The 13,440-nt window shown below is 38.6% G+C and overlaps 1 protein-coding gene across 3 annotated transcripts in view; it reads right to left on the bottom strand.

Annotated features, from left to right (window-relative positions):
• The window catches only part of rnf112l.L (RING finger protein 112-like gene L homeolog), a 36,971-nt gene extending 23,985 nt beyond the window's left edge, over window positions 1-12,986 (bottom strand). The window contains exons 1-8 of one of the 3 annotated variants that reach the window (XM_041576212.1): window positions 12,687-12,986; window positions 11,531-11,622; window positions 5,971-5,993; window positions 5,832-5,890; window positions 5,324-5,518; window positions 3,357-3,494; window positions 2,431-2,535; window positions 1,443-1,493 (exon numbers count right to left, since the gene is read on the bottom strand). In XM_041576212.1, coding sequence (XP_041432146.1) covers window positions 1,443-1,493; window positions 2,431-2,535; window positions 3,357-3,494; window positions 5,324-5,518; window positions 5,832-5,890; window positions 5,971-5,992 — 570 coding nt within the window. In that variant the 5' untranslated portion in view covers window position 5,993; window positions 11,531-11,622; window positions 12,687-12,986. Of the gene's footprint in view, window positions 1-1,442; window positions 1,494-2,430; window positions 2,536-3,356; window positions 3,495-5,323; window positions 5,519-5,831; window positions 5,891-5,970; window positions 5,994-11,530; window positions 11,983-12,686 lie in introns of those variants that run through there. The other 2 variants (XM_041576213.1, XM_018240275.2) reach the window with 2 other exon arrangements.
• Between the last annotated feature and the right edge of the window lie 454 nt (window positions 12,987-13,440).

Here is a 13,440-nt window from a genome sequence, read left to right as displayed (position 1 = left end):
TTCAGGGGTCATTGCTGTTGCAGGGGATAAAGTGCAGGATTCCCACACTTTATCAAACGTATCCAGGACACCTCATCCTTTTTCCATAGAACAAGAGGAGTCGCATAAGTTCTTTGGTGCTGAGAGGTGCCTACTAGTCCCACTAGACAGATTTTGGGGTCAATAATATGTGGTACATACAGTTCATCAGTTATAAATTTTATGATTTGTGTAGGGACATTCCCAGATTAGGTGAGTAAAAGTTCCTATTCCTGCATTACACGTTAGACAGTTGGGCAAAGCAAGTGTCCCCATGTGGTGCAGTTTTAGTGGAGTAAGGGACATTTGGTGTAGGATCTTAAAGTGTATGAGCCTGACTCTAACACTGTTCAGCAGTCTTTGCACACTGTAGTATCGCTATTTCGTCCCAGTCATCGTCATCTAGTGCTGGGATGAGAGGGGCCCATTTGAGTTCAACTTAGGGAAGTGGGTCATACAGGTTCCACATAAAGATCATATAGAGGCAGGATATTCGTTTCTTATTAGATCTATTTAGGGATTTATTCAAGTGTGGAGTACTGTATACACTGGGGTTTATTTTGGAACTGTGTGTAGAAGGTGGGATGGATCTGAAAATAGGTGTGTATGGGTATATTTGTTGGTACCTCCTGATCCCCCATTTTGCCCTTGAGGCAAAGGTCCCTTTGTGAAGAAGGTTTTTGAGCCTTCCTACCCCTGTCATTGCCCAGACTAGTAAACTAGGTAGATTTTGGAATTGGAGAAGTTGGCTGTTAAACCATAATGTAGTTTCTGGTGAGATGTTACTGGAGTGGGGATCTAGTAGGTTTTTGCTTGGTCCCATGCCTCCTTTGTAACTGCTAGTACTGGAATTAGAGGTCTCAGGTCTTTGTGGGGCCTGTATAGTACATTTTAAGCCCTTTGATTGAGTCAAAGTATAAAACTTCCAATAGAGTAGCAGGGTTTTCAGTATCAAAATGTATCCAGGCGTGGGCATGGCCCAGTTGTACTGGCAAGTAATATGTACAGCAGTTAGGGGCCGCTAGGCCTAGCTCAGTAACTGGTGTTGTCAAAGTGGTGAGGAAAAATTGTGGGGGTTTTGTGCGCCGAAATAAAGGGGAATATAATTTTTTTTATACACTGGAATGGGGATTTGGGGATGTCTATTGGTGAGATGCGCAATACATATGTGATTTTGGGAATGTATATGATTTTAATGATGTTAATCTTTCCAATCAAAGATAGCTGTAATTTACCATTAAATAATATCTAGTAGACCTCTACAGTGCAAGTTATGTAAGAGATTTTGGATCTATTTTACTATTTTGCATCTGCTTCATTGTTATTGTTCATTGTTATTACTGTGTATCAGTTTTGTCCCCCTCTACACTGTCACCATCTCCTACATTGACATGTGACCCTCAAACCAATAGCCCTATAATTACCTCAAGGTAGTCCATTTCTGTAGTTTTCAAATTTGAATTCACATTGAAGATCTGCAAAATGTAAACAGTAAAACAACATTTAAAATATTAACACTGAACTATGATAAATACATATAGTGTATATATTCAATCATCCAATTAAAACCTGCAATATAAAGTCTAGAGCAGGGATCCCAACCTTTTGTACCCGTGAGCCACATTCAAATATAAACAGAGTTGGGGAGCAACACAAGCATGAAATTATGAGGGGAGACTGTCAAGGTTGGGGTTGTTTTCTCTGGAAAAAAGGCGCTTGCGAGGGGACATGATTACACTTTACAAGTACATTAGAGGACATTATAGACAAATGGCAGGGGACCTTTTTACCCATAAAGTGGATCACCGTACCAGAGGCCTCCCCTTTAGACTAGAAGAAAAGAACTTTCATATGAAGCAACGTAGGGGGTTCATCACAGTCAGGACAGTGAGGTTGTGGAATGCACTGCCGGGTGATGTTGTGATGCTGATTCAGTTAATGACTATAAGAGGGACTTGGATGATTTATTGGACAGACATAATACAAAGGCTATTGTGATACTAAACTCTATAGTTAGTATAGGTATGGGTATATAGAATTTTAATTAAAAGTAGGGAGGGGTGTGTGTATGGATGCTGGGTTTTCATTTGGAGGGGTTGAACTTGATGGACTTTGTCTTTTTTCAACCCAATTTAACTATGTAACTATGTAACTATGTTCCTGGAGGTGCCAAATAGGTCAGTGATTGGCCATTTGGTAGCCTCTATGTGGACTGGCAGCCTACACAAGGCTTTGTTTGGCAGTACAACTGGTTTTTATGCACAAAAACTTTCCTCCAAACCAGGAATTGAAAAAAAAAAACACCTGCTTTGAGGCCACTGGGAGCAACAGCCAAGGGGTTGGGGAGCAACATGTTACTCACAAGTCACTGGTTGAGGATCACTGGTCTAGAGTCTGAAGGATGTGACCTACCATGTAGGAGCTGAGAATCATGGATAAGGCAGACAGCTTGAGGCAAATGTCTCTTGAACTCTGAATGTCCAGGGAGCCCTCTGTATCCAGAACAAACACAGCCATCTGAGAACAAAGGATACATTATGAAATAAGGTTTCATGCCATAGGATCTGATTTGAGTTTCCAATTTTCCTTCTGGCAAGAACCATTGGGACACCACACCACTCATCTGAAACTCAGAAAGGCACCAGAAAGGAACTATGGGGAGCTCCAATAAAGAGGCCACCCAGATTGAAACCAGCATCATATATTATCCATCATTGCCTGCAATAATAGAGGGAGTTTAAAAATGTCTCCTTTAATACTGGAGATTCTGAATGCATTTCAACTTAAAATAAACTTTTTTTTTTTTTGGTTTTTAAAAACAGAATCAAGATTTTTTAGCCTCATTGATATCTAATGTTGCAATTGGATTCTGTTTTCTGTTTTCTTTCTTCCTAAACCTTATGTGATTTGTTCGGTTGTGATTTGTGAAAATTAGTTCAAGTTTTTACTTATATATGTAGAGAATAAAAAAAACGCTATCATGTTTTTACATGTTTTTACAAGTGTCTTTTATATATATTTTAATTATGATTGTATTTTTTCATTACTTCGTTTTATACTCAGACCAAAACATTGATGACTTAAAAAAGTCAAAATTTTCAAACACAGCATGAATATACAGTAAATAAAGACCAAAGGTACAGTATATATTTTTGGAATGTTAGTTATGATAAATTTGAACATAAAGGTGAACATAAATTATTCTGAAAACGAAAGAAACATAAATTCTGACTAGGTAAAAAATAGGAGACAAGATTTCAAAAAAAAAGAAAGAGAAAGATATCATAAGATAGAGAACACAAGCAAAGTCAAGTTAAGCACACACTGTTTATTCTGACCTTTTCTCCATTACGCTCTAGAATGAATGGCTTATTCCAGATCCAGATGCCCTTGGTTGTACAATGTATTCCAGCTCTCCACTCAAACCCACTGAGAGGAGCATCATCTGCTCCCAGACTGAGCGGAAGACCCTGTTCCTAAACAGAAAAAAATACCTTTTTTCTAAACACGTTTATACTGCATACTTAAAGGCATTGCTAATAGGAATTTAGTTTGTTACATTGTTGGGCTGTTTGAGCAAAAATAAAATGAGTGGTCATATTCTAGGAGATATGAATTTGCAGATTAATTTACGGAGATAATTTATTTCAATGCTTCTACAAAGGCCGATATTTCACCGAGTGCTGAGAAAGAACTTTTGTATGAAACTTTGTATAAAGTGCTAATGTGGATGCTTCACAGGGATGATCTAATAGAGGGGTTAAGGAGGAACCTTCTTATGAAGAAACAGGGTGAGAACATTTGCAGAAATGCTGTTTTCTGCTGTTCGGATTGTACTATGTAAACATGACTATAAAGATTTTCATTTATCCAGGTCATGGTATATCTAGTATAGGTAAATCGAAAACAACTGGACTTGCTGAGTAATCATTGAAGACGTTTCACTACTCATCCGAGCAGCTTCTTCAGTTCAACTGACTGGTGTGGGAAGTTCTCGGCATATAAACTCCACACCAGTCAGTTGAACTGAAGAAGCTGCTCTGATGAGTAGTGAAACGTCTTCAATAATTACCCAGCAAGTCCAGTTGTTTTTAGATTTACCTATACTAGATACTATGTAAACAGTTATTCATCTACTCAAACGGAGAGGGTTTGGTGCCACCCATGTGCTGCTCTCCAGGATTACAAGCTGGCTCAGATCAGCTCACAGTGATCCCCCTGCTGATAAACTGGCATGTGAAGGCTACTTTGCTCAATTGGTATAATGTTATGGAAAAAAATGTAACGGGGTGGAGATGATACTACTAGGGTTTTTCAAGAATATTATACTCCGATGCTTCAAGAAGCCAAACCTGAAAACTGGGCATCTCAAAAATATTGAGAGATACTGGAGTAAAGTAAAGTAAAATTGATATGATTCGAGTTTTCACACAATTTTAACAAGTTTTTTCCCAACCCGACTTTTTTTGAGTTATTTTAAAGATAAATAAGGTAAAATGGATTGGAGTTTGGTCGAGCTTTCTTTATTAAAAAATGAGATTAAATAGAATTTTAGCAAATAACCCTCTTTTTCCCTCTCTAAACCTTATCCTGAATCCAGTAGCAGAATACTCAAATCCATGTCAGGCTTTTTATTTGTCTTTGAGTGAAGATGTCATATTTGTACAGAATTTCAAGGCATTCCCAAAATGAGATTTAAACTTCCACCAGGCAGATGTTCAAAAAGTGAAAAAGTTTCATGTGTCAAAATAGCCTGACGCGTTTCGTGTTCCAGACACTTAATCTAGATTTTGGATTTGAGATTTAAAGTTGACTTTAACTGTGAAGTAATTTACTATTCTAGTAGTGCTTCGATTTCAATTTCACTGTGCTGTAGCCTTAGGTCAATTTCATGGAAGCATAACTCCTTAAGATTAGAATTTACACACGTAATGCAGCATCTTTTTGCGAATATAAATAACTGAAAGGTTTATATTAACTATTGTTTTCCTCAACAGGGAAGAGGGTTAGGGTTTAGGTCATGGCATGGCCACAATTAGAAAGTGATCACCATATACATATATATGTACATATACAGTAACAAAGAAAAGCTGACCTAAAATTCACCTTAAGGTGTAGCAAAGAATAGCATCTGAGGGTAATATTAGTTCCCTTGAAGCCACATGTATTGTTTGTAAAGCTGAAGTACAGTAAATGCCATTTTGTTGCACTTTGACCATCTTTTACCATTTTACCATTATGATGAGGACAACTAACAAGTGGCATTTTACCATTCAAATTATTTTGAAACATAAGATCCTTTTACCTGACAGGACAAAGCCCTTAAGATGTAGTTCATGAGAAAGGATTTGCCCCGACGTTTCTCTCCGATCACACATATTAGGCACACTGGGTAGTCTGATATCTCTCCATCCAGAAAACAGGTCTGTACAGCAGATTCATTTAGTTGTAGTTGTCCAGATTCATCTGTGTGTACCAGTTGGATGGCATGGGCTGGTTTCTTGGAACAGGAAAGAGAAATCAATTAATATTCAATCCTCCTAATGAATAGAAATGTGTGCCCTTGATTGTTATTAGTTACTTTGTAAGATGGAGGACACATTCCAAAAGGTTTCCCAGTCCAACATGTTGCAAGGCCATGTCTATCCAATGAGATGGGTTTTACCTATACCCAAACCCAATCAACAACCATCTTACCTGCCACAAAACTCAAAAATTACATCATAGAGGAGCTTTAGAAAGAGAGAGAAGCAAATAAACTTTCAGAATAGACAGAAGATCAGACCAACTTGCAAGGTGGATTCTGTACTTACCTCTGGTCTATCAGAGTTACTCCCTTCAGTTGCCTGCAGCTCTGGTATAGATGCTGAGCCTACAAGAATGGACGTATTAATCTTGGGTTTCTATCTCCTTGACACCTGACTGTTTTTACTTTATATAAATGGTACTTGCCTGTGCGTTCTTGGTGGTCCATCCTGCAAACAAAAATGCAATGTATGAGAGGTCATCAGGATACTTCATAGAGTAACACTTCACCCAGATTTTTAACATGGCCAAAGTAAATTCACCCTATTTCAGTTTTTTTAAAATGCCCTTGACTGGCTGAGTGATTCTTTTATGAGCTATGGAGAGGAACACACGAAGTGCAGAGAGTAGAAAGGAAGCTCCTGGTTATCTAGATGGCTATGAGGTCCTTCTTGAAAAGTCTTTCTAACCATTTCATGGGTAGATATCCAGGTACAGAAGGGCTCCCCATTCCCAGGTGAAGTTAAGGAATAAACAACATAAAACGCAGGTATTACAATGGTATTATATAGCAGCACTTTATTACATACTGATAAATACAAATAAATGAAAATGTGGTATTTAGCCAAATTGCACATGTGCTCACAGCAATTCACTAAGGAAGAACCACAGTGGTAAAAAGTTCAACAAGTCAGAGGCCATCAACAATTCCCTTGGACCCAGAGCAACAAATTGGTAACTATCTCTTCAAATGGAACTTTATTACTTATTAAAGACAAGTAAATGACCTTTGTCATATTCTAAACTTGGATGTTTATTATACAGATTAAGGCATAAAGATTATACAGATAAGGAAGGTGCTACAATATTGAAGTTTCCTTAGGGTATTTACTGTACATGGTTTATCTAGCTGAGATGACAGAAAAGAGTGATCCCAACTTTATGGGCTTATTTATCAAAAATCGAATCTGTACTTTGCTTAAACTCGCAATTTAAAAAAACATGAATGTTTGCTTATTTATTAAAAAATCAGAATAGAAAAAAATTGATTCAATACAATCATGGCATAAAAATGGAATACAGGTATGGTACCTGTGATCCAGATTGCTCGGGAACCTACTGTCTTCTGGAAAATGGATCTTTCCATAATTTGGATCTTCATACCTTAAGTCTTATAAAAAATCCTTTAAACATTTAATAAACCAAATAGGATGGTGTTGCTTCCAATAAGGATTAATCATATCTTAGTTGGGATCAAGTACAAGCTACTGTTTCATTATTCCACAGAAAAAGGAAATTTTTAAGATTTGGATTATTTGGATAAAATGGAGTCTATGGGAGAGAGCTTTCTGGATAATGAGTTTCCGGATAACAGATCCCATACCTGTACCTCAAATTTGTGAGCGTATCAGCTCAAAAAACTTGAATATGTGAGTTTATAAACTCAAACATCTCAAATTTGTGAGTTTACAAGCACAAAAAAAGTGAAGAAATGGCTTGAATTTTGAATGGAACAACTCCAACTGACTTCTACCTGAACTTGCAAATATTTAGATGCCAAAGTTTTACATATGAGTTTTTCGTGCTTAATAAATACCAAACATTTGCATTTTTTAAACTATAGCTCGAATTTTTTGCAAAAAATATCAAATCATGGCAAAAATGTTGATTCAAATGTTAATGAATCAGCCCCCGTAGAGTGTGGCACAAGGTTTTACAGAAATAAGAAGTCTGTCCCTACTACTCCTACGAAACCCATGAATGAATTTTGATTTTGGTCCAAGTCTTGATGCAAAAATATGGGCCATGAATATGGGTCATGTGTAATGCTTAACCTTCCAGACATGGAGACATGACATTGAATGCTGAAATGGTGATGGTTCAAAAAATAGCAGAGAGAGAGGGTGGATTAATTTAAGAATGAAATAGAACTAAAACAGAAATAAAATGGAAATTGAAGAAAGAGATACGTATAAAAATTTTAGAGAATATAAAATCTAACAAATCCAATATTTCATCTAGGTTATAAATCTAGAAATGATATATAAGGTATAACACTTTTCTGAAAAGGTTGAGAGGTGTTCCTGATACCTCAAACCAATTAGCGGATTGTCCTACCTTCCTTCTTGGATCCAGAGTGGAGAATGTGCAAACTACAACAACTCACTGTGAGGTCTCTAACGATTTGCCAAGAATGGAATTTGTTTGCCAGGAATGGAAAGTGAAACTATTACAGCCCTTTGTGCAGTGACATGGCTGTGTCTTTTCCTGCCCTATCCAGACATTTATCAGAGTTTAACCGAACTTAAGGCTAGATTTATCAAGCATTCAAGAAAAAAAATATCAGATTGTGTTAAATTCTATACTTGTATTGTACTTGGGTATATACAGTCATATGAAAAAGTTTGGGAACCCCTCTTAATTCTTTGGACTTTTCTTTATCATTGGCTGAGCTTTCAAAGTAGCAACTTCCTTTTAATATAAACATGCCTTATGGAAAGTAGTATTTCAGCAGTGACATAAAGTTTATTGGATTAACAGAAAATATGCATCATAACAAAATTAGACATACATTTGGGCACCCCAGCAGAGATATTACATCAATACTTAGTTGAGCTCCTTTTGCAAATGTAACAGCCTCTAGACACCTCCTATAGCCTTTGATGAGTGTCCGGATTCTGGATGTGGCTATTTTTGACCATTTGTCCATACAAAATCTCTCCAGTTCAGTTAAATGCCGAGCATGGACAGTCTGCTTCAAATGATTCCATAGATTTTCCACGATATTCAAGTCTGGGGGCTGTGACGGCCATTCCAGAATATTGTACTTCTCCCTCTGCATAAATGCCTTTGTAGATTCCCAAGTGTGTTTAGGGTCATTGTCTTGTTGGAATATCCAACTCCTACTTAACTTCAACTTTGTGACTGATGCTTGAACATTATCCTGAAGAATTTGTTGATATTGGGTTGAATTCATCCGACCCTCAATTCTAACACGGACCCCAGTCTCTGAACTAGCCACACAGCCCCACAGCATGATGGGACCTCTACCAAATTTGACAGTAGGTAGCAGGTGTTTCTATTGGAATGCCGTGTTCTTCTTCCGCCATGCAAAGCGCTTTTTGTTATGACCAAATAACTACATTTTTGTCTCATCAGTACAAAGCACTTTGTTCCAAAATGACTGTGGCTTGTCTAAATGAGCTTTTGCATACAACAAGTGACTCTGTTTGTGTTTGTGTAAGTGCAGAAAGGGCTTTTTTCTCATCACCCTGCCATACACATGTTCTTTGTGCAAATTGTGCTGAATTGTAGAACGATGTACAGATACACCATCTGCAGCAAGATGTTCTTGTAGGTCTTTGGAGGTGATCTTTGGGTTGTCTGTAACCATTCTCACAATCCTCCGCATATGTCGCTCCAGTTAGTGTGGCCTTCCATTTCCTGATTACATTCCTTACAGGTGAAACTGACAGTTTAAACCTCTGAGATAGCTTTTTGTAGCCTTCCCCTAAACCATGATACTGAACAATCTTTGTTTTCAGATCTTTTGAGAGTTGCTTTGAGGATCCTGTTGACACAAGGTGTGATGCAAATACTTGTCTGTTTATTCTTTAGTGAAGCAAAATGATATACCTTTGCACGCCCCTTTTGGCTGCCCACAAGAAAAAACAGAAGCAAAAAGGTACATAACAAGATGCCAGAGTTACAGAAATAAAACAGGTATTACATTTGTGGTTAGACATCTTCCTTTAAATGATATGAGTTATTCAGCTGTGACAAGAAAATGTCAGATAATATTGTGCAATCGGCGTAGCCATGTAGCCTGAAGTGTCACTTAGCCTTGCAATATAATGATTATGGATTTAGGCATATCCCAACAATCCCTCCTTTTCATTCCGAAAGGAGGAATCACATGACAAGAAGAGGAAAATCATGAGTAGGGGTAGATGGGGTTTACGGAAAGAACACAGAGATTTGTGAAACAGATAACAAATCAGTTTGGCAGTACAGCCTACAGGAGAAGGATAACAAGAGAAACACCCTTAACTATACCAGAGAACCACACGCTGAGGCCTGAGAACCAGGTGGATGGGTAAAGCCATGAAAAAGGGTTAGTTTCAGTGTGGTTGGTGAACACTACAACGCACACTACCGTGAGATAGTCTAACACTAGGCGGTGCTGCATTACTTCCTTCTTTAGGGATTGAATTTCAGAGGCAACTATACGGAAGGTTTCATCAAATTCATTAGTAATATTGTCAAGCAAAATAGATAAATCAAATATAAACCTAAATGCCTTCTTAAGACAGCATCTGTTGATCCAAGGGATGTCAAACAATGATTGGGCCGTTCCTTGGGAGTCATCTCGCCTACGGCGAGGTCGGGAAAAGGGCATGGAATTAGGAAGGGAGGAAGAATTGGTATACCAAGTGGGAGGAATCAAATGTGCTATGGTGCAGATTCCAAAGGCTGCCACTTGCAACCATGGGTAAGCATACCTGCCACACACATAATAGTAAGTAGGAGGCAAAGTGTAAAAGTGATCAGTAGAGATATGCAATGTAATGACTCTAAGCATATTAAAACGAGATGAACAATTAACAGAGCCAAGATTATAATTTTGCTGAAACAATGATTCATTACCCTGAGCAACAAATTGGTCACGTTCACTAGGCCTCTTGTGGGTGAGGGCCTGTTGAAGGTCAATCATATGGGTAATACACTGTCTTTGTCTGCCTCGGATACCACACAAAGTAATATGGACTTCTTCTTCCTCCTCATATGATTTATTATAGCAGAGTATTGGGGGCCGGGAAAACCCTGCAATCTCTATACGGGTGCGTGTGGTATTGAAGAGGGAATCCTCAGACTCTTGATGTTGTCATATTCGAAACCAGAGTTGGGATCATTTCCTAATGATGCATCTATAATTAGTCTAACGTCCTCAACTGTGAGTGCTTATCCCTTGGACATTCTTTTAAGGTAGTTTACAGCGGAGCATGGATTGCGTCGCGGGTTGGGACAGTTGGTGAGGGTGGCATTGAGGGACTTTGCATCTAAGGGCTTGATTATCATTTGATCCCCAACTGTCATGAAAGGTGCTTGGAAATGTTTTGTTTGTTTTCTGTCTCTTTTAGGTTTCAGTTCTGCTTTTTCTTAATGGGGTGTGGTATCACCCTTATCGGCTGTATCAGAATCCTCTGACTTAGTCTTAACAGGAGCACGGCGGGGACTAAATACTGACCTTCAAGCTGCTAAGAGAGCTTCCTCATCAGTAAATTGGGACTCTAAGGTGGGGTACAATGGGGCATATGGGAGTGGTTTTTGTTGTCCTTTTGGGGCATTGGTTGCCCTGGGGTTTTTTTTCTCTGTTGGGGCTATGGGATCCACGTATGATGGAGCTAGCTGGACCCACACTTTGGCACAAGTTGACATGTCCTTCATATCCCACTCGGGATCGTGACTATAAAAGTCCCATGCTTCTGTGTCCCCCAGACAAAGTCCCTTCAACATGTTCACATGGTAAGTACTAAATGAACCCTGTCTGGGAAATGGGTCACTATCATCTAATGCTTCTGTCCACCCTGCAACATTATCTACAAATGGGTCAGAGTAATAGCCTCCAGCAGTACGCTGGACGTACTCCTTGGGGGCTTTCATTTGGTAATGGCTGAGCAGATATCGATCGGGGGCTCCTTCGAGCCACTGGAAGTTTTAAATTGAATTATATGTGTTTTCTGTTGGTCTGGGTTGAGCCGCTTACCTTCGACACTCCTGGTACCAGAACTGTTGAGGTGGTTCTTTACCGCCTTCACCGGCCACGCCCTTGAAGTACCCCACTTAGGATCCAAAGACCTCCGGGAGACAAGCAAAAGAACACACAAATACAAATACTTGTCTGTCTATTCTTTAGTGAAGCAAGATTATATACCTTTGCACGCCCCTTTCGGCTGCGCACAAGAAAAAGCAGAAGCAAAAAGGTACATAACAGGATGCCAGAGTTACATTTGTGGTTAGACAACTTCCTCTAAATGATAAGAGTTATTCAGCGGTGACTAGAAAATGTCAGTTAATATTGTGCAATGGGCGTAGCCATGAAGCCTGTGTCACTTAGCCTTGCAATAGCAGTTTCTAGCACTTATCTATGCAATATAATGATTATGGATTTAGGCATATCCCAACAGGTCCCATGCTGTCACTCTTCAGAGGAGAGTCAAACAGAAGCAAAACTTGCAATTGGTCTACCTTAAATACCTTTTCTCATGATTGGACACACTTGCCTCTGAAGTTCAAGTCTTAACGAGCTAATCCAACCAATTTGGTAATCAGTATTGAGCAGTTATATGCCTTCAAATTAGCAAAATTACAAGGGTACCCACATTTTTGCACAGACACAGTTTTTCACATTTGATTTAATTTCATACAACTGAATACTGCTTCACTATAAATCTTTGTTCAGAAAACACCCCAGTACTCAGATGTTCCTGGGAAATGAAAGACATCCAACTGTTATCTTTTCTGTTGAAAGTGGAGTAAATTATTATGCAGGCTGAGAAGGGTTTCCAAACTTTTTCATATGACTGTTATATACGGGTATAGGATGCATTATCTGGAAACCAATTATCCAGAAAGCTCCTGATTACAGGAATGTAATCTCCCATAGATTCCATTTAATCGTGGAATTCTACATTTTTAAAATAATTTCCTTTTTCTCTGTGATAATAAAACAGTAGCTTGTACTTGATCCCAACTAAGATATAATTAATCCTTGTTGGATGCAACACAATTCTATTGAGTTTTTTTAATATTTCAATTATTTTTTTAGCAGATTTAAGGTACAGAGACCCAAAATTACAGAAAGACCTGGAAAATCCCAATTCCTGAACATTCTGGATAACAGGTCCCATACATGTACTTACCTCCAGTTTGAGCTGATTCCTGTTCCCTCTCCAGGATGAACTGCACTCACGTCTCCCAGCTGCTCCCTTGTCTAAAGATAACTGTAATACGTCAACTGCAGTTTTATCTTGATATTATATAACCCAGCATCCTGATGTCTTAAAGCTGAAACGAAAGAGAAAATGAAATTCGTAGCAACATTGTGATAAACATTCGTACCACTTTTTCAGTTATTATAAAGTTATTTATAAATGTAATTACTACTGAATACAGTTTTGTTTTTCCTTTTCTCTTCTCTTTGCTGGTGCACAGCCAGACCCAACATTTTGTGACCACTTTCAGTTCAGCTGTAATATGGCTCTATGATCATTTACCAGCACCTTGTCTGTAAACTGATTCATCAAGATCCTCTGACATTGCTGCAAATGACCAGAAAATAATTTCCAATATTTAGAGAAGTGATTCAGCTGGGGCTCCTTTATAGACACTGGGCAAATTTGCACCTGGGCAGTAACCCATAACATCCAATCTGCTGACAGTCCAGCCCTTCCAGTGACTTTCCAGTGTTAGTTGTTAAATGACTGACTCAATGCACACTTCATATTAGCTGCAGGTTTATAATATGTCATAGTACAAGTTGATCCAGGGACTGGTCCCATTGCCATTTTGGAGTCAGGAAAGAATTTTTCCCCCTCTGAGGCAAATTGGAGAGGCTTCAGATCGGGGTTTTTTGCCTTCCTCTGGATCAACTGGCAGTTAGACAGGTTAAAAAAG

This window comes from Xenopus laevis, chromosome 9_10L (genome assembly GCF_017654675.1).
Source record: "Xenopus laevis strain J_2021 chromosome 9_10L, Xenopus_laevis_v10.1, whole genome shotgun sequence".
NCBI lineage: Eukaryota > Metazoa > Chordata > Amphibia > Anura > Pipidae > Xenopus > Xenopus laevis.
The sequence above is the reverse complement of the archived record's forward strand: the minus strand, read 5'-3'. Positions and strand labels throughout refer to the sequence as shown.